At 35.2% G+C, this 26,857-nt stretch overlaps 1 protein-coding gene across 1 annotated transcript in view; it reads left to right on the forward strand.

Annotated features, from left to right (window-relative positions):
• LOC142356087 (uncharacterized) overlaps positions 1 to 15,574 on the forward strand; it is a 33,094-nt gene extending 17,520 nt beyond the window's left edge. Inside the window, exons 2-3 of the mRNA XM_075408059.1 lie at positions 5,174 to 5,629; positions 15,180 to 15,574. Coding sequence (XP_075264174.1) covers positions 5,174 to 5,629; positions 15,180 to 15,574 — 851 coding nt within the window. The remainder of the gene's footprint in view (positions 1 to 5,173; positions 5,630 to 15,179) is intronic.
• Positions 15,575 to 26,857: the final 11,283 nt, after the last annotated feature.

A 26,857-nucleotide genomic window follows, 5' to 3' on the forward strand; every position in this document is an offset into this window, starting at 1 on the left:
CCCTTTGCAGGAATGCTCCAAATGACACATTAAGGTTGGGACTCCACGCTTGAATTGCCCGCTTCACTGTCTGAACTGCTCTTTCAGCTAGTCCATTAGCTCTTGGATGATAGACGGGTGATTCTATTTTCTTAATTCCCAGTGATTCACACCACTGTTTAAGGTCACCGCTTACAAATTCAGGGCCATTATCAGAAACTAAAGTTTTTGGTATTCCGAATCTTGCAAAGATTTGACTAAGATATATTTTAACTGTTTCTGATGTTCTATTTCCCGCGGGGAAGGCTTCTATCCAACCAGAACCCGCGTCAACAATTACTAATATATCGCCTTGGTCCTTAACATAACCCCAGTCCATGTGGAGCCGTTCCCAAACGTCGGCTTCTGGCCACGTAGAGACTGTTTTTCCCAGGCTAGGCCTGTTCAATTGACAATTCTTACATTTACTAACAAAGTGTTGAACGTCTTGGGTAATGCCAGGCCACCATGCTATCATTCTGACTGATGCCTCAGTTGCATTCTTTCCGGGATGTGTCTCATGCGCTTTTGCCAAAACCAAGTGTCTCAGTTTGGGTGGAATGAAAGGAACAACACCTCTGAAGATGATTCCATTATGTAGAGTAAGTGCATCTTTCTGTTGTTCGAATCCTTTTTCCGCTTCTGAACATTGTTTCCAATTGCTGCTTTTGATTCGTTTCATTATGTCCTGGAAAAGTCTGTTTGTTCCAAGTTCAGTTTTGATTTCTGCTTGGATCTCCAAATCACTCTGAGCGAAGTAGATGTTATTGATTGCGAAGCACACTCGATCGTTGTCGGATTCGTCTTCGTCAAAATCCATTCTGCTCAAAGCATCTGCATGGGGTATCTGCTCCCCTGGTGTGTACTTCAACTCATAGTCGAAGCCCATTAGAGCTATTGCCCATCTTGTGATTCTCGCTGATGCTGTCTTCGGGATCTCCTCGTCTGGTGCAAAGAGATATTTGAGTGGTTTGTGGTCAGTCTGTAGGGTAAATCGTCTTCCAAGAAGGAATTGCTTCAATCTTGTGACCACAAAGACAATTGCCAGTGCTTCCCGCTCTATGTTCGAGTAGTTTTGCTCCGCTGGAGTCAATTTTCTCGATACATATATGACTGGATGTCCTTCTTGCGAAAGAACCCCGCCAATGGCTTTTTCAGAGGCGTCAGTAGTAACTGTTGCTTCTTTTTGTAGACTATATGGCTGTACTAGTGGGTTAGCACATAATTCATTTTTTATGTCTTCAAAGGCTTTTTGTTGCATTTTGCCCCATGAGAAATCGCTATTTCTCATGTTATTTAAGGGTAGCATTTTTGTTGCAAAATCAGGAATCATTCTTCCGTAAAAATTAGCTAGCCCAACAAACGATTTGAGTTGTTTATTGTTAGTTGGTGCTTTTGCATTTTTTATTTTTTCAACATGTTTGGGATCTGGTGCTATTCCCTCCTTTGAAATGGAGTATCCCAATAAGCTAACGCTATCGACTGGTTTTGAGTTAGATTTTTTCTCATTAATAGTAAAACTTTTCTCACGTAGTCGACTCTTGACTGCAAGCATTCTCTTGTCGAACTGCTCCTTGGTAGTTCCATACACCAACACATCGTCTTGAAAGATCACAACACCTTTGATTCCTTTGAGTTGTGATTCTATACAAATCTGGAAGATTGAAGAATAGTTTTTCAATCCCTGAGGTAGTCGGCACATCTTGAACAGTCCCTGAGATGTGTTGATTGTGCATATATCTTTTGCTTCTTCGTCAAGTTCAATTTGATAGTAGGCATCTGAGAGGTCAATTTTGCCAAAGTATGAGGCCCCATGTAGGTTATGGAAGATCGTCTCCATGTCTGGTATTGGGTAGTCCTCATCCATGACCTTGCCATTGATGTGCACTTTCAAATCCACGCAAAGTCTCAGTTCTCCACTCTTCTTTCTCTGCCACACCACTGGAGATGCATTAGTGACTCCTCCTGGCTGTACCGGTTCAAGGATGCCTTGTCTGACCATTTGTTCCAGCTTCTCTGTGACCTTGTCTTGAAGAGGTAGAGGTATTTTTCTGGCTTTGCAGAACATTGGCTGTGTTCCTGGTATCAATTTCACATGAGCTTTGTAACCCTTCACAGCAGGTAGGTGCTCGGCTGTGATGTTGTTCACGCCGTGCTTGGGTAGAAGGTCTCTACCAAGTAGTCCAAATTCTTTATCAGACTGCACAACTGCAAGTTGTTTTTGAGTGAGCCTGCTTCCGTTCCACTCAACGTCACAAGTAAGTGATCCCAGAAGCGTTAATTGATGACCATCATAAGCTTCAAGATGTCTTATCTTACCATCCAACTGAGGTTTACCAAGCTCAGTCCATATTTTTGATGATATCACTGCTATCTGCACCTGTGTCTACCTGCATTTTTACTTTGCAGTTATTTATTGAGATATATTCCCATGTCACTGACATGCTAAAGATTTGTTCTTTAGTGTAAAACATTCCCATCTCCGATGCTGGAGATGCTTGCTCTGAAGAAACATTTTCTTCTTCGCAAAAGTTATTCTGTTTATTGTACTTGCCTGAATTTGGTTGGGGTTTGCTTCTACACATTTTTGAGAAGTGTCCCACCTTTTCACAGGTGTTGCATTTCTTACTTAGCGCTGGACAAGGTCTACTAGAGTGTGGCTTACCTCCACACCTAGTGCACATGTTGCTGTTTCTATTAGCCGTAATTTTTTCATTTGGTTTTCGAAAGGTCTTTTTGAAGTTGAACCCAACTTCTTCTTTCACCGTAAAGGGCTTATTACCTGATGAAGAACTTGCAAAAGCCATTGCTTGACTTCTGAACTGTAAGCTCTCGGTCATTTCAGTAACCGACATTGCTGGTTTTGCTTTAATACCGTCTAGTAGTCTAAGTTTTGCTTCAGGGTCCCTCAAACCTGAGATAAACTTTATTTTTACCAACTCCTCTTCGGGGTTGGCCGCTGTTTTCAATTTTTCGAAGTCACAATAGCGTGCTTCTTCTCTCAGACGTGCTAGGAAGTCGTCGTCTGACTCCCCTACACCTTGTATAACGGACAGAAATTTAGCCCTTTCTGCCGTTACTACTCTCTCTTTAGGAGAAATATAATTTTGAAGCGCCAATCTGATGTCTTTATACGGAGTGTCTATCAAATTCCTAGGACTCATTAAGCTCCTAAGTTTAATGATTGCATCTTGCCCGCACATACTAAGAAAGAGATTGGTTACCTGTAGGTCCTGTACAGTACCATCGGTTTTGACCTTGTCCTCTTTCTTCTCTGCGCGACATTTCGCCACAAAAGACATAATCCACGCAGTAGCTGATTCTGCATTCTGTAGATCCAAAATTTGTCTGTCTGTAGCTGGTCTGGACACCATTGTCGTGGTCGATAACACGGGTCAAAGAATTCAATAAGTTGAATTTTAAACTAAATTTCGAACTGAAAATATACAAAATTAGCTTGTATTTATAGTGGTTATCTATGCAAAAATATACAGAGAAAATTTAGATTAGCTAAAAATATTTTACATGATTGGCATGTGAATAGATCTTAACTCCGAATCCCGGAGGTGACTTTCTATTTTCATCAACATTTCATGAGAATCATATATGGCTTGGGTACAATCGAGTTCATTAGTTGGAGGTCAGTGGATGTTAGAATCAGGTTTCTGTTGGTGGGAGAATTTACTTCTGACATATGATTGATAGGTCAATAAGATAATGATAGCGCCAAAACAAAATTAGAATTGAGTTTAGTTTTGTAGCCATTACTTATCGACACAGCAATAAAGTTCGTCAGGTAAGTTCTTCTTTCGTTCTTTGAAACTTTAATAAAACTTCTAAGTTTCTTGATGTTTCATTGAAACCATCACAATCTTTTAAGTTTACAATGTTATATCACAAGCTATATTTTGCTTATTAAATTGATAAAGTTTTTTTAGTCTGAAATTGTTATGATGGTACGAAGAAGCGACCCGGAGATTGGTGTAAGTGCAAATATGAGCTGAATCATAGAAAAAATTAGACATAAATTTAGACTAATAGTTACTAGACTTTATAGTCTGCAGATTTTACTACTTATGGTTTATTAGTCTTGTCTTTAAATGAAATAATCGCAGACTGCCACTAAACTGGCATTCAATGGTTATGGTGGGTCGCCATTTTGAAATTGCATCTACATAACATATTTTCGAAATTTTTGGAATTTTATTTTGCCGCTATCTCCACTGTGTATAGTCTGTAAGAACAACCTTTACTATGTACATTATGAATATACACATATTACTGGTTACACTGCGTAAATCACTGACCCAACGTACTGCAGTCGGCGATCTGTTCTGGTCAACCGGAGTAGTCGGAGACAGAGTCTGGCCATCGACATGGCTGTTGGCCATAAATACCCACCAGACATAAGGCAATCGGGTCTCGCTCTGGGCAGTCGGGAATTCAGATTTTGAACTGATTAAAAAGTGATTCAGTAATGCTTGTTATTCATTTTGTCTTCACAGGCGCTGAGATACTATTACCCGCAAGTCTGAGGAATTAGAGCATTTTTTTGTAAAAACTGAACTGTTCAAGTTTTTCATTTAGCTCTTTATTTGATTGTAAGCTGTCACTTTCATGTTTATCTCCGTTGATGAAAAATATAGTGCACTCAATTCCGTTTTTCAAATGCTTTGTCAGGTTTTTTTTCTAGCTTGGCTGAACAATTTGATACAAATATTCAAATATTCTCCGAAGCTAAAGGAAATCATTGAGAAGTCATTTCGTTTTTCTTGTTTGTATAGACCGACTAAATTATTTAAAGAAATACCTCAATGTCTCATTTGTTAGTGTCAGGTTTTATTTCAGCTCAGTTTTGCCTCTTTTCACCTCCAACCGGTACACTTATCAGTTTGTTCATTCAAAAGTAGATCTGTGACTATTAATTAGTTTATTTAAGTTTCCTCATGCCGCTCATTAAAAAGTATAATCTGCATCTTTTTGAAATATATTACCGCATCTTTTTGAAATATATTACCGCGAATTCCTCTCATTTAGCTCAAAAACGGCGAAATCTTTTATCTGAAATCCATAAGCATTCCGCCCAATTTTCACTCTTCTGTTGTTCTGACGACTCTCCGACTGGAATTACCACTATGCATTGTTTTTATTCCAGAGTTCCTTCTTCTTCTGATGGACACAGCCTGCCAACGACCAGATTTAATTGAGCACCTAATGAAGGTAATCTCTCAACCAGCAAAGACGCTGATCATTAAGAAATTGCCTTACTTACTATTCGACGCCACCAAAACGAACGACTTCAAGTTCTTCAAATTGACTCTAGATCTCGTGAAAGATGGCAGTGTTCCTAAAGATCAGTTTTCACAAATAGACGAGAACGGAGATACGATGCTGACTGCCTTGTGTCGCAACGAGAAGCCCAACTATCAAATACTCGAATACATTTTGTACTTTGGATTTCCACATCATTTACTTCTTCATAAAAAGGATGGCAAGAATGCACTGGAATGGGCAGAGTTCACTCACAATGTTGTCACTCAACAGGTGTTGAATTTTGATGCGGAAAGGCGACATCTATTCACCACATCACTTGACGAACAGAATCGACGATGTGAGTTAAAATGCATTAATTTACAGATGTGCGTGTGATTTTTGCGTCCCGTAATACAGCAGTAATAGGAGCAAAACTGGCCATTAATAATGAAAATTACGTCAACAATTCAATAATACAGCACCTGTTACGTCAACCGTCCGATAGTACTGGCTAATTCGTCAACTGTCCGATGATATATAATGTTATAAATTACACCATACATGAACAATTTTATTCATAGGAGAAAAATATTAAAACATGCCAAAAACACCCATACTTGTAAATTAAGCACATTAGACAACTATTTTACCAGTCGTTATCATTTCGGCCTCCGTTAATCAAGATACGTCAAAAATTAATAAATTAACAAATAAGCTTATAACAGTCAGTCACTTCAAGGTGTATACTGCGAAAAAGGTAATGATTAAAATAGCTCTTATAATTTGAAATAGGTATTGAATAAATTTATTAAATTTTACCTGAAAAAACATCTTAACTCACCTTAAACGTTCCTATAGTTTTGCCTTACCTTAATTGGCCTTGACTTACCTCAACTTTACAAGAAAATCACCTCATTGCGCCGCAGAGGTATACCCCAAACTTTCCGCCTTAATAAAATTCGCACCAAAATAGACACCTAAAATGAACGAAATTAGGAGACAAGCATTGTATCTTATTTTTCGCCAAATGGGTTACGCCATTTTTGCGAAATTCAGATACTTAAAAATGTTAAAATAGGTGACAAGTCATGTAGCACGTTTCCGCTCATTTCAGGTATCTATTTTTTGCATTAACAGTATCTCTAATCTGCGATTTGTCTCACAATTGTCTCAAAAAGATGATGCTTGAACACAAATAAAAGCCTGAAAACCATGAAATTGGTAAGATATTGTATAATATTAACCTGTAAACTACTTTTAATCGCTTAATTTCTATCAATTATTAAATGTTTAAACCACTTCTAGAGGATCAAAAGTTTAATTAGGCCTTGTTGCAGATACGTTCAGTGCAAAAATTAGATTTATTCAGGGCAAGATCGAGTTACGTTGCCTACGAAAAGAAGATGCATAAATTGAACAAATTCGTGATACATAGTGCGCAAAAAATAGGATAGACAGCTTGTATCTGAATTTCCCGGATACAATTTGGTCACGTTTGCTAACAAGAGTTGCACAATTCCCTTCAAATCTCCCTGTTTTTGCTAAGGTATCTATTTTTCGCAATATTGTTTCATTTTCATTGTATTAACATAGGAAAAACGAAGAAGAGATACACAGATCGTGCAAATTTGCCCGTGACGATTTGGGTATACCTCTGCGGCGTTATGTGGAAAAATGACGAGGACTCCAACTAAACTTTTACCTGAATATGCTCAAATTTGCCTGAGAAACACAACTGAACAGTAAACGTAAAATTACCTAAACTTACCTGAAAAATTTACAAACTATTTCCCTTAAAATTTAATGAAATGCTACCTCAATATCACCTTGAAAACTCCTTAATTTTTACCTGAACTGTCTAGGTAAAAACGATAGTTAAGGTTTCTGCACCTTTAATTCTACGGCTGCCGGTTTGTTCAAAGTTAATCCAACTATTCCTTTTTCTGCTTCTGCTGATATTGGCGTTCCCCAGTGCTCGGTACTTAGTCCGCTGCTTTTTTAATAAAATACGTGAATTGAATGAGCAATATGCAAGATGTGACAAATTCATTACTCATCCTGAGCCTTTCATAATTTCGCAGACGATACTGTGATTGAAATTTGAGCTAGAAATCATTGAATTATTTATTAATACATAGAAAACAAAATTTGTTTCTGTTTTGGTAATTGAAATTTCACAGCAGAATATCGGCTGATACAATACGTTTAATTGGAACAACAATAGATAGTAATTTGTCTTTCATAAATCATATTAAAGTTGTTAAGCAAAAACTAATTAAGTTCAATGGACTGTTCAATAGACTAAGAAAATTTCTCAGGAAAAGTCAGATGGTTAAAATTTTTGAGAACTATGTTCAGCCTGTAGTTGATATGAGGTACTGATTTATAGAAACTTTATCTTTTCAGATATTTCATCGACAGATTCAGACTAGAGTGTACTCAAACAGTTGACGAAAATACTATAAGAAGAATGTGTTGTTGGTCAAATATAATCTTCCTTGAGTGATACGAATTAAGCAGAGTAAACAGAAAGGAAAACAAACGTGTCTGGAATGCTGTCTTCTAAGAAATGGGACAGACCGATTGAAGCTTAGAGGTTTAAAGTTCGAAAAAAGTTGAATCTGTTGTTCTTTCCCGAACTTTCCTTTGTAAATACGGTTTTAAAAATGACAAATCAGCAGGTAAAAATTTTTTGCCTTATGATTTTGAAAAAACACATGGTTGACAAGCAAGACTTCTCAATTTATTTCTTTTAGGTACGTTCATATTTTTAATTAATGAATTATCTAACTGTCTTTTTTTTCAATCCAATCATTATTATCATTTGTAACTATTATAGTAAATTTGTGTGTTCCTAAAAAACAGTTCTTTGATATTTCATACATTTGAAGGCACCATGAAAACTGATCCACTAATGATCCAATATTGTGCTCGTTTTTTCTGTTGAACTTCAAGGTACATATACGTATTTTTTACACAATAAATAGACTTTTTTGCATTGCTGGATAACAGAATATGAACAAATTATTATTATTATTTTTATTATTATTATTATTATTATTATTATTATTATTATTATTATTATTATTTTTATTATCATTATTATTATTATTATTATTATTATTATTATTATTATTCTTATTATTATTATTATTATTATTATTATTATTATTATTATTATTATTATTATTATTATTATTATTATTGTGATGAAAATCCTTTTGATCCTCCGTGTGGAGTGTAGTGGGTCTAGTATGGATGCGACTATTGTCTATTGTGGGTTGGTCCGATTGGACTATAGCCGGACGTTCTGCTCTAAGTCTCGGGCTTCGCTCAGGGGTGAGAGTAGGTCTCACTCTATATGACAGTTCAATTTTGGCGGATAAAAGAACAACGTTTAAAGTTGAATTAAGGCCACGTTTAACTAACTGTTTTTCAGCTCGCTTATTTTACGTCTGCAAGTTTGCAACTCTTGTCAGACGAACCAGCTAAGTACCGGTCTAGTCAACCAGAACTATAGCGTTTACATAACTCAAAGTGAACTTATTTACAGGAGGTTATTATATAACATATGAAGTTTAAAGTGTTTATACATAATACTTGAAATACTTGGTTACGACTCCACATGGAGTATCACATACCCCCCGCTGGGGCAAACGAGGTGCTATTTCTAGCAGTTCGTTTGTGAGTTTCTAAGTTTACATATCAGAAGTACAACTGTCTGAGTTCTCTCTTTTGTAGGGTGACATGGGGGGAGTAGCATAAACACTTGACGTTCCACTTGGAGGATCGCACGATGTTGAGATTGCCTGGTTCTCCTCGTTTTCGAGTTCATTTGTCGAGTGGGGTAGCTGGTTGTGGTTGTTATCTGTTCCTTCTGGATCTCCATTAGGAGAATCGAGGAAGATCACCGATGGTGGTTTGAGTTGTTCTTTCACTGTTGTGCTCTCGTCTGTGTTTTGGTCCATGTGGATTGACTCAATTTCGGTTGCTGTGTCTACGGTTGTATCCATTTGGACCTGTACCGTTGTTTTGGTTGTGCTCTTGGAGGGTGCCGGTATTATTGAGATCGGGCATTCTTCCTGTAGGTCTGTTTCGGATGATATAAGTTGACGATCTTGGCTGTTTGTGAAGGCAGGGTGAGAGAAGATGCTGGGATTTGATGATGTTACTATTCGGAATGGTGTATGTACGTCTGCATCCTGTTGTATGTTGTAGATTACCGTTTCTGGGTTGTCGTTTGTGTTGTCGGTAAATTGTACTACTTTGTTACTTAGCGGATGTTTTTTCTTCGGTGACTCTGATTCGTAGTTTAGTGCTGCTTGTTGTGCTCTCATGTTGAATGAGACTTGTGCTGGTGATTTCGATGCGGATAATTTTCTTTTGTTTGTTTTGGGCGTGCGTGGAGGTGCTGGCTTCGTTGCTGCTTTTCTTTTTGGTGTTCTTTGTTGTTGTTGTTGGTTGGTCTGCGCCAATTTCTTGACTTTTTCCTTGGTCCAGATGGACTCGGCTGATGGTCCTTGGTTCTGTTGTTGGTTCCTTGATGTGTTGTTGCGTGTTTCTTCTAAACAGAGTTTTCTTATTTTTTCTTGGTTGCGTTTATATTCACCTACAGTTTTGCAAGCTACCATGTGTATTAGTCGTGGTTTAGTTTCTGTTGCGATAGCAATGTCACTTTTTCTAATGTCACTTTTTCTTCGTTAGGTTCGGAAAGTGGTGGTAAGTTTCCCACTTGTGTTTTGGGGATTAATGGTTTTAGGTTTTTACCTTTTTCGGTGCAGTGGCGGCATGCTTGGGCTTGGGCAACAATGTCTGAATGGATATGAGGATACCAAATCAGTTGGGCTAGGGCAAGCATACCAGCTTGGCCCGGGTGTTTGTTGTGGATTGTTTCAAGTACCATCCTTTTCAGCTTGTTGGGGATAACAAGTTTGTTGTCATAAATTAAACATCCTGAAGGGGAGACCGAAAGGTCTCTTCGGATACGATAATAAGTAGAATTAATTGCTTTAAGTCTTTCCCATTCGGAGTTTTTTACGAATTCAATAATGGGGCTTAATTCTTTTTTCGAGGCTTGAGCGATAAATTCTTCGTTGAATACGCGATTAAGATTTTCCCGATAAAGTGGGGTGGGGGTTTGGTCGTAAACAGTGAATAGGGCTTCATGTCTTGTCAGGTCTAGGGGGTCTAAACCTCTACCTTTATTTGATGTAGAGTCTGTTTGGGTGGACACAGAGATTAGATTAGGTGGTTTTTGCTCCATATGGATTTTGGTTTTGTTGGGGGCTCTGAATCTTCTTTGAATGGGGATTTTAAATGTTTCTTTTGTGGGGTTAGCGCGTGTTGTAATTGCTACTAAGTTTTGAATACTTTTTGTGTGTTTAATTTGAGCGTTGTAATTTAATTTGCGTAAAGGAGATAGCAACTGTTTTGTGTGAGGTAATTGGCGAAAAGCGGTTGTTTTATTTGAGTGTGCGTGTTTAGTACTTGTGACGTCATATGATTGTTTTTGTTCTGTATTCTTATTGGTCGCTCCATTTGGAGCAATATTCGCTCGCAGTAACGCGTGTTTTATTTCTTCGATAGTGTCAATGACAAAGTTTTTGTCTCTGTCTGAGGGAGAAGGTGCGTCGGATGATGGGTTTCTGCTTAGATAATCAGCAAATCCCATATTTTTTCCTGGTATATGTTCTACTGAAAAATGGAAAGTTAATAATCTATCTACCCATCTTGTAAGGCGACTTTGATATGTTTTGTTGCCTCTGTTTTCTTTTAGTGCGCTTAACAATGCTTGGTGGTCCGTTTGGAGTGTGAACTGTGAGCCGTAGAGGTAATATTTGAAATGTTCTAAGGCCCAGACGACTGCTAGTAATTCTAGTTCGTTAGTGCTGTATCGTTGTTCCAAATTGTTTAAAAACCTGCTCGCGTATGCGATTGGGTACCATGTTGAGTTTACGAATTGTTCTAAGCATGCCCCAAGGCCTTTTTTACTTGCGTCACATCTGACTCTGGTTGGGCATTTAACGTCAAATAGTCTGTTTTCTGTTATTGATTTTATTGCTTCTTTTATTTTATTGAATGCCTCCGTGTGGAGCGTTTTCCAGTCCAGTTTATTTTGCGATTTTAAGTTGCATTTTGAGAGTAATGGACGGAGCGGCTCACTAAGGGCTGCGAGGTTTGGTGTGAACTTAATGAGGTGATGTATGCACCCCATGAACGAGCGTAGTTGCTTGAGTGTTTTCGGTGTATCTAATTTAACTATTGACTCGCATTTTTTGTTAGTTGGGATTATTCCATTTGGATGTATTTTGAATCCCAGCCAAACTAATTATGTCTTTGCGAATTCGCATTTTTGTAGCTTTATTGCAAGGTTTTCCTTGTCTAGGAGGTATAGAAGTTTGTCTATTTCGTTCTCATGATCATTTAGGGAGCCTTTAGTGATGATTAGTATATCGTCCAAAAATGCAAATTTCGAATGTATGCTCTCCAGTGTTTTGTCGATCGTTTTTTGGAATGTTGCGGGCATGTCTGTTAGGCCGTAAAAGCCGTTTATGAACCGGTAGGTTCCTGTTGCTTTCCCCCCTAGGAGACTGAAGTTGCAATGTTTTTGGATGTTTGGGTCAAGTGGGATTTGGCTATACGCATATTTCAGATCAATTTTGCTGAAGTAGAATTGACCTGGGTTTTGTTTCCTTTCGGAGATGTAATTTGCTACTTCGTCTATTAGGTGATCGATGCTTTGCATTTGATATTTGTTTTTATGTATTGCATCGTTGAGTTTCTTTGAGTCCAGTCTTCTGTGAGCTCTTTTATATACAGAGCGGCTTCCGCGTCTTCATCGTCGAGTTCATCTGGCTCACCTTCATAGTTTTGTGTCTCCGTTTGGTCGGTGTTGTCTTTTATATGTCGTACTCTCCTGGTTTGGTTGTTTCCGGGGCGGGGTGTGTAGGTGTTTTGGTATCTTGATTGTGGGCTTGACGTGCTTTGTAGTGGTGGTCTTCTTCTTTCCGGCATAGGCGCTTTGCACATGGACGAGAAGTGTCCTTGTTTTTTGCAGATTTTGCATGTTGTGTTTCTCGCCGGGCAGTTTTGTAGGTGATTGGGGGTGAATCGGTTACCGCATTTCCAGCATGGCACAATTTTTCCGGATTGGGGTGTAGGAAGTATAGCTTGGGGTCTTCTTTTTTGTCTTATATACGTGACTTGGTTCCATGTGGAGGTGCTGTTTGCTCTAAGTATTTCTTACTGGTTGGCCTGTCCACGTTCTTGGTTGATTGCATAATTTAACACCTGTTGAGGGGTTCTCACTTCTGACAATAAGTCCATCTGGATCGCGGTGTTGTTCATGTTGCTTATGAACAGGTCTTTTATGATATCTTCTTCTAGGTGTTCAAATCTGCAGTGTGAGCCTGCTTCTCTTAGTCTACTGTAGAAAGTCTCTAGACTTTCATTTGGTTGTTGTTGTGCTTTGAAAAGTTGAAACCTGTCGAATGTGGTGTTTCTGGGTCTTGTAAATGTAAGTGTCAATTCAAGCACTAGTTCGTTTGTCGTGCATCTGTCAATTCTTGTGTGTGGGTTTCTCTGATGAAATGTACGACAGGCCTCTGCTCCAAGGGACAAGTAAATTAAGCTCTTGACTTTCATGTCCGCTTCGTCCCAGGGGATTCTGTCGACGGTGGGACCTTTTGTCTCTATTATTTTGCATTCATTTTCCCAGTCCACACGTCTTTTCTCGTTACGCTGTTCTCTTTGTCTGGATTCTTCTCGGGTTTCATTATCAAGTTCTTCCTCTAGTGTTGGCATTGTTGGATAAAATAATTCTGTTCGCGCTGGCTTTAGCCGTAGGAGCTTTTCAACTTCTATATTGTGTTGGGCCATTACGGCCATCTTGAATGTGGCTAACTACGGTTGCCATTCAACTGGTGGGTTTGCTCCCGTTTCCCAGAATAAGTTAACTCCAATTGGAGATCTGCTTGACTGCGCCATGTGATGAAAATCCTTTTGATCCTCCGTGTGGAGTGTAGTGGGTCTAGTATGGATGCGACTATTGTCTATTGTGGTTTGGTCCGATTGGAATTTAGCCGGACGTTCTGCTCTAAGTCTCGGGCTTCGCTCAGGGGTGAGAGTAAGTCTCACTCTAAATGACAGTTCAATTTTGGCGGATAAAAGAACAACGTTTAAAGTTGAATTAAGGCCACATTTAACTAACTGTTTTTCAGCTCGCTTATTTTACGTCTGCAAGTTTGCAACTCTTGTCAGACGAACCAGCTAAGTACCGGTCTAGTCAACCAGAACTATAGCGTTTACATAACTCAAAGTGAATTTATTTACAGGAGGTTATTATATAACATATGAAGTTTAAAGTGTTTATACATAATACTTGAAATACTTGGTTACGACTCCACATGGAGTATCACAATTATTATTATTATTATTATTATTATTATTATTATTATTATTATTATTATTATTATTATTATTATTATTATTATTATTATTATTATTATTATTATTTTTATTATTATTATTATTATTATTATTATCATTATTATTATTATTATTTCTATTATTATTATTATTATTATTATTATTATTATTATTTTTATTATTATTATTATTATTATTATTATTATTATTATTATTTTTATTATTATTATTATTATCATTATTATTATTATTATTATTATTATTATTATTATTACTATTATTATTATTATTATTATTATTATTAGTATTATTATTATTATTATTATTATTATTATTATTATTATTATTATTGTTATTATTATTATTATTATTATTATTATTATTATTATTATTATTATTATTATTATTATTATTATTATTATTATTATTATTATTATTATATTATTATTATTATTATTATTATTATTATTATTATTATTATTATTGTTATTATTATTATTATTATTATTATTATTATTCTTATTATTATTATTATTATTATTATTATTATTATTATTATTATTATTATTATTATTATTATTATTATTATTATTATTATTATTATTATTATTATTATTATTATTATTATTATTATTATTATTATTATTATTATTATTATTATTATTATTATTATTATTATTATTATTATTATTATTATTATTATTATTATTATTATTATTATTATTATTATTATTATTATTATTATTATTATTATTATTATTATTATTATTATTATTATTATTATTATTATTATTATTATTATTATTATTATTATTATTATTATTATTATTATTATTATTATTATTATTATTATTATTATTATTATTATTATTATTATTATTATTATTATTATTATTATTATTATTATTATTATTATTATTATTATTATTATTATTATTATTATTATTATTATTATTATTATTATTATTATTATTATTATTATTATTATTATTATTATTATTATTATTATTATTATTATTATTATTATTATTATTATTATTATTATTATTATTATTATTATTATTATTATTATTATTATTATTATTATTATTATTATTATTATTATTATTATTATTATTATTATTATTATTATTATTATTATTATTATTATTATTATTATTATTATTATTATTATTATTATTATTATTATTATTATTATTATTATTATTATTATTATTATTATTATTATTATTACTATTATTATTATTATTATTATTATTATTATTATTATTATTATTATTATTATTATTACTATTATTTTTATTATTATTATTATTATTATTTTTATTAGATAAAAAATGCAAATTTGTATCCCCATTTTGGATGCAAATATTCTTCAAAATATGCTTTTTTTATTGGTCTGCGGGTATCTGAACTTTCTGTGCCTATGCACAGAGCCGAGCAAGTCTTTGTAATCAACTCTAGAGAAAATTGTGTTCTAGATCAACAAAGCGCTCTTCTGTCCGAGATAGCGGAGAAGTATCAGGCGTTGTATCAGGCGTTTGATCGATTTCGACAGAACATAAAAGCAACCCAAAATGGAATCGCAGATTTCGATCCAGCCAATGATCTGCCTCTGGAAACTGCGCGTGAGGTTCTGTCCTCACTTCAAACAAAACTGAAAACCGAAGTTATTCAACCAACAAAACTGGAAGAAATTTCAACTTTGACTTCACAGTTTGTGAAAATTGTTCAACTTGTCGCCGGATTTCTGACTTTCAAGTGTGCAAACATTTGTGATAACGAAAAAGTTGAGCTGACCAACCGAGAGGCCGAACAGTTGAAAAAGTATCAAGAAAGTATGAACAAACTAACTGAAGAAATGCGTCAGTTATGACTTCTCAATTCATGAGTTGAAAAAAGCTTTATCTTTGTTGAATATGAATTGCACTTAGTGGCTTAGTTATTCAATATACACTTTGTGTTCTGATGACAGAATTGAAAATGTACAGTGCAGCAGTGTAGAAGTTTGTGAATGCGTGGGAAAATGACGTAATTACGTTGAGTGTAAAATCGAAACACTAGCTTTCATTTTTTTATATCTCTCTTGTCTGAAATATTCAAAAGCAAATTGATAATTCATTAAATTTAGTCATTTTTGAAATTTAATAACCTACAGTCAAGCTTCTCTCCAGGTTGCAAACTGTAGGAAATGACCGTATATTACCGTATTTTCTTTGTCAAAGCATTCATGGCTTTTTGGTTGAACGCTGTTGACATTTTTTAAACGAACGACATAACTCTACTTAACCAGCCCTCGAACCCGTTTTGAACCCACAAAAATATTTAGGAACAGTTTTGAGCGGTGTTTCTTAAAACCTAAAATATTACCCTTTTATCACAAGTATTTCAGAAAAATGACCGTTTTGGATTGTAAACAGCCGTTAACGCAGTTTTACAAACGGAAAAGCGCTTAGCAAAATCCAATTGCAGTTCATATGTGACAAGCGCAACAATTTAATCTGAATAACTGCAGAAATAAAGTAAATCGTAAAGAAAAAGGACAATGTGTTCAACTTATCGCAGAAACAAGAAAACTATTTAAGGTTTTTACGTCTTGTTTGCTTCAACTTCTTTCTATCTACAATTGTTCCAAATTTTCTTTTTTATTATTCGACATTGATTGGATCTCCATCCTCAGTATGTCGTCTTTAGTCCTCAAAAGTTAAAAATATTGAACAAAATATCATGATTTCAAATTGGTCGTTTTTTGAGGAAAAAGACGGTGGTCATCCTTTACCAGTCATTATGGTTTTTCTTAAAAATTCATTTCATTCAACAAGTAATCCTAAAGAAAACAATCAAAAACGTCATGCTCTAAATATAATAGATTTTAACACCGGTCAAAAAATCTGAAACTTGCGTCGGATTACAAAATTTGTTCCACGTCTGGAATATATTTCACAGAATCAACCACAAGTACAACAAATATTGAAAAAACTAAATTTCGTCAGTATCCAATACGGAATACCAAGCAGTAAGTGCTTTTGAATGTTTTTTTTGAAAAATGCAACGTGTTGAAACATTGTTTTTGGGTAAAAAACACGTTTAAATAAAGAAACCTTTTGGAAACCTTGATAATAAATATTCAGTATAAAAATTGTTCAAGTTAAAGAATTGAAGTTATATAATCAAAGTATATAATCAAATAACTAATTCAACTGGCAGAGCAGATAAGCAAAACTAAAACAAATCAGTTCGTGACAAACTTCAAAAGTGGTAATTCGTGTTTGTTGAGAGCAAAAAACTTTGAAAGAGGTTTTTTTGTTCAAAAATTTTTTTACACCAAGTCTCTGTGCAGTGGCCTCCAAGTAAAATACCCTCCGGCAACATGGGATGAATTATTTTGCGAGGATAACAATGTTCAGCGTGCACTTATGTTTAAAGTTTGTGGCCTTTTTACTCACACGCATGATGAAGTAAGAGATGTGTTAAGGGAATCAGTTGACCGGGCATAGGATTACGCCTAAAAAGAACCAGTTATCAAATAACACTCCGAGAAAGGGACTTCTTTATCAGGAGAGTATAAAGCTCTCAAGATACTGCTTCGTTTGACATCCGTGTTTCTGACACTAATGCAAAATCTTACTGCAACAGAAACCCGATTGACATAATAAAGAACTGCGCTGTCGAGAGGCCTAAAAATCATTTTGAAGCATGCCAGGAGAGGTATATTCTTTTACTTGCCTTGTTGACGGCGTTGATGGCGTGATGTCCCCAGAAAGCACAAAAATCTTGAAAGGACTAGCAAATAGTTTTTCGTCAAATTAAGCGAAACTTTATGCCCCAATTATGCGCTGGGTCCAAATATGACTTTGCCTTGCTATCCTGAGAAGAACAAACTTTTGTATGAGAGGTAAAAGATGCAAAAGCAATCTTTTCAATTTGAGTACTCCGCTTTTATTTATTGAAGAAGAACTGTTAGATTCACTATGAGAAAATAGTTTTGTTTTTCCCAGCAACTCAATATTTTACTGAACCATAAAACCAACCAAGAACCTTAGAATTGGCTCAAAACATTTTCTTATGTTAAACAAGGTCATTCTAGTTATCGGAATGTTTTCTAAATACCAATGAACTCACAGAAACATCTCTACCAAATTCGACGAAAACGTTTTTGTTTTTGTTTCTAATATAAAACTTTCATCTGTATCCAGTGAAACGACGAAGACTTTCACACCTTGTCATTTCACGCAAAATCTTGATAGTTCCTGCAAAAAGTGAAATATCCTACCACAATTCAACATCCTGTCATTTCGGGGAACATCTTGGCAAGATGTTGACAAATTATCATCAAGACATGAAAGGAAAATTTCTCGGTCACAATATTGATGAATCTAGAGACAAAAAATTACTTTAAAAAGTTTAACAGATGAAGAACAGGGGCAATGCCGATTGATAGAATTATTGATGCATGGGTGCTATGCTATCACATAGACAACAGAACCCAGAGAAAATGTAATAAAATGAATCTTTTTTCCGTTGACAATTTCCTCCGAATTTCCAAAAATGATTTCTTTTAGTTCTAAAAAATTTGCTGTTGAAGTCTGAAAACTTCAATCCTTCTCAAGTGCAGACGGATAAGGAATCAGTAGGACAATATACTGATGTTTTCTTCTACAAATGCTGAACTGCTACTTTTCCATTATAAATTGCGACTGTTCTCGAATTCTAATTGCATCAAACAATATATTTCCCCAAGTTGACCAGGAGTTGCAGTTAATTGTGTTCTCTGGAGAAATTGTATCAAATCTATTTTTTTATAAACCTATGCAAACTCAATTCAGTGCTTTTTGTATTATATAACAACCTTGTTGAACTTAAACCTTGTTTTGTATTTTATAAGAAAGCCTTGTTGAACTTAAATATTGCCCTTTCCCAGGTATGTTTTCTATAATAATTGTTCGTCACAACTGTCTTATTTTTCGTCAAATTAAGCGAAACTTTATGCCCCAATTATGAGCTGAGTCCAAACATGACTTTGCCTTGCTATCCTGAGAAGAACAAAATTTTGTATAAGAGGTAGGAGATGCAAAAGCAATCTTTTCAATTTGAGTACTCCGCTTTTTTTATTGAAGAAGAACTGTTAGTTTCACTATAAGGAAATGGTTTTGTTTTTCCCAATATCCCAATTTTTTACTGAACCATAAAACCAACCAAGAACCTTAGAATTGGCGCAAAACATTTTCTTATGTCAAACAATGCCATTCTAGTTATCGGAATGTTTTCTAAATATCAATGAACTGACAGAAACATCTATACCAATTTCGACGAAAACATTTTCGTTTTTGTTTCTAATAAAAACATTTATCTGTATCCAGTGAAACGACGAAGACTTTCACACCTTGTCATTTCACGCAAGATCTTGATAGTACCACGATTCAACATCCTGTCATTTCGGGGAACATCTTTGCAAGATGTTGACAAATTATCATCAAGACATGAAAGGAAAATTTCTCGGTCACGATATTGATGAATCTAGAGACAAAAAATTGCTTTAAGAAGTTTAACAGATGAAGAACAGGGGCAATACCGATCGATAGAATTATTGATGCATGGGTGCTATGCTATAACATAGACAACAGAACCCAAAGAAAATGTAATAAAATGAATCTTTTTTCCGTTGACAATTTCCTCCGAATTTCCAAAAATGATTTCTTTTAGTTCTAAAAAATTTGCTGTTGAAGTCTGAAAACTTCAATCCTTCTCAAGTGCAGACGGATAAGGAATCAGTAGGACAATCTACAGATGTTTTCTTCTACAAATTCTGAACTGGTACTTTTCCATTATAAATTGCGACTGTTCTCGAAATCTAATTGCATCAAACAATATATTTTCCCAAATTGACCAGGAGTTTCAGGCAATTGTGTTCTCTGGAGAAATTGTATCTAATCTAATATTTTTTGTATAAATCCATGCAAACTCAACTCAGTGCTTTTAGTATTATATAACAACCTTGTTGAACTTAAATCTTGTTTTGTATTTTATAAGAAAGCCTTGTTGAACTTAAATCTTGACCCTTCCCAGATACGTTTTCTATAATAATTGTTCGTCACAACTGTCTTATTTTCAATCCCAGGGTTCCTAGCAGTCATTTCAACGATTCCTTGAATAGTTCACTTATTTAGCAGTTTCCGTTTACCTCATGAGCGAAATTTGAAAATTCTATAAATCCAGTCTATACTATTGTTTCTGTTGATAATGTTATGCCGACATCAATAGATTTTAGCCATCTCTTCCCAATAAAATTTATCTTCTCAGTTTTATTATGTGGGAAGTAAGTGATATGTTCTAGAGTAAATTGTGCAATAAAAACTGTCAGTTATGGACTTCTAGGGACATCTTGCGCACGCCTGCTTTTTTGCACCCCTGCGAAAATCACACAAAGTTAAAATATTTTTAGTGAAAAAAGATGATGTGAAAGGAAACTATGTTACAAAATGTCGCTGTTGTCCACAAAAGCCCGATAAACACCCCAAAATTACAAAAGTGTACGTTTTGTGCTATAATAAGTTCTTGTTTCATATGGGTATGCGTATTGAAAGCAGGCAACACATGGTATTCTGGGTCGCACGTGTTGAATGATCATTTTAGTAATTCATAATCTCATCTGGCTCACCAACTGTGTTCTGAATATATTGGAGATGGTTCAAAAATCTTTCTAAATCCAGAAACACATTTTTGAAGAAATTTCGCTCTTCTATACGATATTCACTGTCCCATTCATCACTGCTTCTTCCCATCAGCTGATGTGCTTTGAATCTGGCAACTTGTATCACTCGATCCAGATCTTTGAGAAACTGTCCTTCGGGCAATTTCCAGAATGACGATAGATATGCTGCCACCTCAAATACCTTCACCGTGTATCCACGATTCATTGCACGCTCATACTTTTCCTGTGATCTTGATAGTTTTTCATCAATTTTCATCAATTTGGTGTAAATAATATATAAGGACTCGAAAATTTGGCAGTTTTGGGGCATCAAACTGATGACTTGTCCTAAATCTTGAGTTTGTTCACTCAAGATAGGTTTGTCAATGATTTTGGCATCGAGCTGCGCGTCAACTTGTATTTTGCTGGCCTTCAAACTGCAATCGCATAGTTTTTCTTTATCTGGAATAGAACTAATCGAAAGTAAAATTAATAATTACCTGGCAAATAGCCTTTTTACTAACCAATGTCAAGGTCTTCGTTCAAAATAGATTATGATCAGACCATAAAAAAAGCTTGCATATTTAATCGAGCATATAAAAACGAACATGTCACTATTTTTCGCCTTATGAATTTTAACAACGTGCCAAATTGATAAAAATGAACGAAAACCTAAACAGTGTTTGTTGCAAAGAAAAGTCCCGTAGATTGCAATTGCGGACCAAAAAGACAAATGTACACTAGCATTAATGTACACCATTGCTCTTAAGAAATTTCGTCTCTAGTTTTAGGTCTCACGTAGCCCATTGAAAAACGTGGATTTTTAAGATTTGCGGTGTTTAGCAGTAAAATTTTGAATTTCATCTCATTCAGCGGAATTCTTGCAAAGAGAATAATGGATCTCTGGCTATGAGTTTGAATTGATTTGAACAAATCCTTGTTCTAATTAAAATCCACTTTTTTGAGTTTTTTGCTTTTATGCAACTCCAAACATTCTTGATGCTTTCGATTTCCCATAAATAGGAATCTCTGATTTTGAGTTTATCTTAAACTTTTTTGACATTTTCCTAACTTTTGAACTGCATACGTTGATTGACCAAAAAAATCTTTGAAAGATAAAAGTCTTCCATCTGTCTGTTTGTTTTACAAAAATTTTCAATAAATATGGCAACTTAAGAGCTGTAAACATAAATCATGGATAGGAAATGGTTCTTTTAAAAAACTACCTTTGCTATACGGCCAGTACTGCAGCTAAGTCCTTGTTTCGGTGAAATTTGCTCTAAAAACCATGAATTTTTTAAAAGCTTTAAACGCATTCGACTCTAATCTTACATAATTTCATAAGAAGTTGGGGCCGATGGAAAATTGTGTTAACTTAGTGGTGAAAAATTTTACAGTTTGCTCTTTCAACCGGTGATTTTTTCATGGCTGTCGTCGCATTCACTGTTCTTCTTAAAATTTTTTAATATTTTCTTTGTTGAAGGTATTTGTTAAAATTAGTGTTGATTTTCTGTAAAATTTGCGATTCTTAGCGGTGAAATATTTTTTATTCATCGTTGTCAACGCAATCGCCGCTATTCTTACATCTTTTTTGCATTATGTTCTGCGGTGATGATATTTGGTAAGCTTATTGGAGAACTTTTTTAACATTTGCGACTCTTAGCGGTGAATTTTTTTTCACCGCATTTTTCATATTTTTACCGCATTCACCCAAAATTGTACATTTTCAAATGATTTTTTACGTTGACACCTCCACCCGGGTAGTTCCAGTTATCAATTAGGTGTCTCGGCCTTTGCTACCCCTTGAATGATCTGCCTCACTGAATATATTCCTCAAACGTATTGTAAACATGACAGCATAAGCCTGCAACTCAAAATAGCTGATTTTTTTCTCAGCATCACAACATAGCGTTTCCAGTGTCGATGCATCTCTATCACTGTGGGATGTAATCACAAAATCACTGTGGGTCGCATCCACATATTGGAACTACTTCTAGCTTCTTATTAATTTTTAGCAAACTCAATAACCTGTTGATCCGAACCACTTTTAAGTATACAGAATATACAGTTACAATTTAAGTATACAAAGGAATTATAAACTCAAAGGTGTTAATGGTTTTTTGTTGAGTCTGTTTTCGCCGATCGATATATTCTTCGTAGAGTTTGAGTGGCCTCATTAGAAAGCTTGTCGAGTATAGAATATATATATATATATATATATATATATAAATTTTTGAAATTCTCTTTTTCCGAAGAGTTGCTGAGATTTCAAGTCTTGTGAACGTCAGCCTGATTTCCGTTTTTTTATTAAAATTAGTTGTAGTTTTTGCTGATTTTTTAATCAGTTAAGCTGACAAAATATCGCAAAATCATCAACGTGATTTTACGTTTAAAGGTAAAAGAGATTTCCTGAATTTTAGCAAAAGTTATTGAATTTCAGCAAATTCAGCCTTTTTTCTTTTTTTCACAACATTGGCACCACATATGTTTCTTTAGCCACCTTTGTCCAGGTTTACCTGAAGTGCAGACAAAAAAATAATGATACAATTTTCGTTAACTAAGATGAGGGCTATTTTTACCTTCGGTTCCGAAGAAAGTGTCCTGGATCTAACAATATGGTGGCATTTTGCTCATTTATATCGATAATTATCAAAAATTTTGTTTTGTTATAATACAATTTCTGTTTGTCAAAAGGTCTATTACCCAACTATTTTGAACAAATACTTTTTTTGGAAAGCCGAGAAGCAATAGCAAGGCCAATTTTGAACTCGGAACAAATTGTTCGGATTTTATATTGGCTCAGTCCGTTTTTAATATATTTCTGCTTTGTTTTTGTCCCGAATACAGACAAGTATGTTTTCATTTAAGGGTGAAATTAACGAGAGTTGTCATCTGAGTTCAAATGAGTATTATTCGCAATGATTAAAAATTGTGTTTACTGAATAAAACTCATTGTTTATACAAGTTTCCGAGTTTTGCTGGCATTTGTCGTCCGGTATTTGGTCTTACGAAAGAACAATTAAAGAACAACTATAAATCTTTATTTAGGGAGGCATCAAGAAAACTATCTAAAGCTTTCAGATGATACCTAATGTTTTTCGCTAGTATAACTCGATAATTATCCAAAATCCATCATTTTCTGAGATACTGATTTTTCAAATAACATAATCCGGTAATATAACAAAAATTAATTTGTTTTTTTTTGGAAACGAAGCTTTAGCAAGGGTAGTTCTGGTCTCATTGTGCATTTTTACAGTTCAGAAATTATTCAATTTGTTTGGGGACGCTGTCTTTATTTGAAAATAAATTTGCAATTGCTATATTAATTGCAGACAAGGATAATTTAAGATCGAAACTCAATCATTGACATTCTGAAATCTGTGTTCGATTGAAAGTCACTGATCACACACGATAACTTCATCAAAAAGCTGGTGTTGTTTGTCTTCAGCACTGTTTGCGTACAATTGTTTGTGGAATTTTGTTCAGCCTGTTTTTGTTTTTATTGTGTATTCTATTGACATGGCCTCGCCAAATGAAGATCCAATTGGCTTTCTTAGCGTTCACAAGTTAATCTCTCTAACTTTTGTTTAGTTGTAAGGGTATGTTTGTTATGACTTATGGTTTCACAGAATTTGTTTTCAAAGATTTTTAGGGTTTGCCACTTTTTATCTCATTACTGTTACCTTATAGCGTAGTTTCAGCAAAGAGAGCGGTCGCGTCCTAGTTCACATGATTTTGATTGTATTTGATTATTGCTATTTTTTCTCAATTGACGAAATTGGCCTTCGGTTCAACAACTTTAATATTATTTTGGACATTTTTCCCTATTTTGGACAATCGGATACCTTTTGATGTTTTGTCTCATTGTCATATTAATGCCAAATTACTGGGCAATCAATTGTCACAAAACAGGAGTTGAAAGAAGGCGAAATTGATTCCAAGAAATGTTTTAGTGAGTCCATTATAATTTTGGAAGCATCGACAGTTTTCTCGTAATTGTTTTTCGACTTTCAGGTATCGATGGTTTCCTATGATGGCGTGAACAAAAGCATTTAAGGATTTCAGTTGATTTCCTCTTATTAATCATTTTCAATAAAGAAGGGTCCCTTAATTTTTGTAGTGAATTACAATTTGTTTAGTTAGGTTTCTTAAACGCCATTTTGACTTGATTTACGATTTTTTAACTAGAAAGACATTGAATTCTGGTCGTAATTAACGCTTGTTGTTCCTTTATTTATTTTATTGTATGTTTTGTCTCTTAGTCTCTTTAATGGCAGATATCATCGGCCCTCTGATGAGGAATTTTTGGAATTTGTTTAGTGAATTGAGTCAATGTGATTTTTATATTTTACGCAAAATATTCTTGAACAGTATATGAATTTTTGAAAGTTTAAACTCTTCCTCATTTGGTACACCAACAAGTCAAATGTGTGGTTGAAAGGGTTGGGAACGTTTTGTGCGCACGCACTTTACCGAGCCTCTCTGTATATTGTTCTCTATACATGTGTGTAAATTCAACTCTTGTTCTTAAATGGTCACGTGCTGTTAAGCCTTTGCTAGCTATGCTGCTGTTCCTGCGTGTGTGCGCGTGCATGTGTGTGCATGTGTGTGTGTGTGTGTGTGTGTGTGTTTGTGTGTGTGTGTGTATGTGTGCGTTTGTGTGTGTGTGTATGTGTGTGTGTGTGTGGCCACCATCTTAGGTCTGGGTAGTGTCCTGATCTGAGTCTTGATATTGTTGTCTGTTCAGACTTGTTCAGGTCTCTCTCTCTCTCTCTCTCTCTCTCTCTCTCTCTCTCTCTCTCTCTCTCTCTCGGGTATTTTTTCTTGCTACCTTCTATGTATGCTTCGGCAGTTGTGTTGACAAGCAAGTTGTTCTATTTTAGAGACCGCTTTATCTCTGAGCGTGCCGCCTCAGAGGTTACCTCCGCAACCTTCCGGTTTTTTTGTCGAGCATTCATTAGCGGCTTTGTCGGCTTGTTCGTTGCCGTGAAAACGATTTTTATGTCAGCTTCGTCTCCATTTTTTTGGAGGCGGATCAGTGCGTCCCCTATTTTCTTTTCCGCGGTACTATTCCATTGCTTCTGCATGCCGAGCTTTCTTAGGCTTTGTACAAGCGAGTCCGTTGTGATTCTGCACTACTTGTTCTCAGTTGTCTTTTCAGTGTAATCCGGAGCGTTCGAAAACGCCGTAACTTCGGCTCGGTAACATGAACAAAAACGGCCCGCTGCTAAACACGATGTCTCCCCTGTGGCCTCGCAAAACATCAGAGCTCATCCATTGCTGCTGTTCCTGCTGTGTGCCATAATTTTGGAATCTTTGCCAAGGATATATTTGAAAGTGGCGACTCCCTCCTGACCACTGCTTGACACTGACTTGACATGACACTTGCAATCACTGCCACCTCCACGATGCTACCGTCACGTGACTTCATCCTCTGTTATGCTATCAAGTTCCACTGGTTGCTCTGACGGCGTGTTGTGAAATTTCTCTTGTTCAGTTCCACAAGCTCGTGCTGACTTCGTTCTCTGATCTGTAGCTGTTGCCACCATCTGTTTTTGATATTCTGTTCTTGGTTGACCGCATTGCGTCAAGATTGCCCGCACCGTGTAAGAGACCTCTTGATTAGTCAGGGAGCGGTGAGAAGTTTAAAAGAGACGCACACAATTACTTGGCAACTCAATGCATGCAAATAATTATGCTAAAAGAAATATTGACCAAAGGAGAAGCCATAGAATCGTAATTTATTCTAAGATAACAGGGAGCTTAATGAAAAATATTAGCAGTGGACGGGACCAGGAAAAAGACAAGGTAATATTTGGGGTAAGATTTGGGGTGAACTTGAGTAAAAGGTGTAAGATTTGCGCTAAATGCGATCAAGGCGGCGAAAAAAAAGTTTTTAAGCGGTGAAATTTTTTTTCACCGCTTATGCGGTAAAAAAAATTTCACCGCTAAGAATCGCAATTCTTGCAAAAATTTACCGCAAAATTTACCGCTGATCCTACAAAGTTTCAACATTGGAAAATTCTAAAGTATAACTCGCAAAAGGTAAGAATTCAACCAAGTCTAATGTCTACAAATCCGATCTTGGCTCCAGGACAGTTGAGATTATTGACAAGATCCCAAACAGCTCTAATTAAGAGATCCCTAAAGAATGAACAAAATCTTCCATATCAAAACAGTATTGAATCTGCACCACATATCCAATATTTTGCCTTATTTAACGATGTTGATCATTGATTAGTTTTTGTTTTAACATTAAGGCCATTTTTCATCGCAACAAGCTTGGAAAAGTAGGCATTATATGGTTCCATTTGCTTGCAGTAGGAGAAAACACCTCAACCAAGTGGGTTTTGATTGTAAGAGATATCGGTTCGTAGTTATACAAAAATTACGGATTCATCATTGAACAAAGTGCAAAAGCGCTTCCTGCAAAATCAAGGTCAGCAATGCTACTAACAGAAACACGAT

The sequence above is a fragment of the Convolutriloba macropyga genome, unplaced genomic scaffold, assembly GCF_964194025.1.
Source record: "Convolutriloba macropyga unplaced genomic scaffold, txConMacr16.3 SCAFFOLD_765, whole genome shotgun sequence".
Lineage (NCBI taxonomy): Eukaryota > Metazoa > Xenacoelomorpha > Acoela > Convolutidae > Convolutriloba > Convolutriloba macropyga.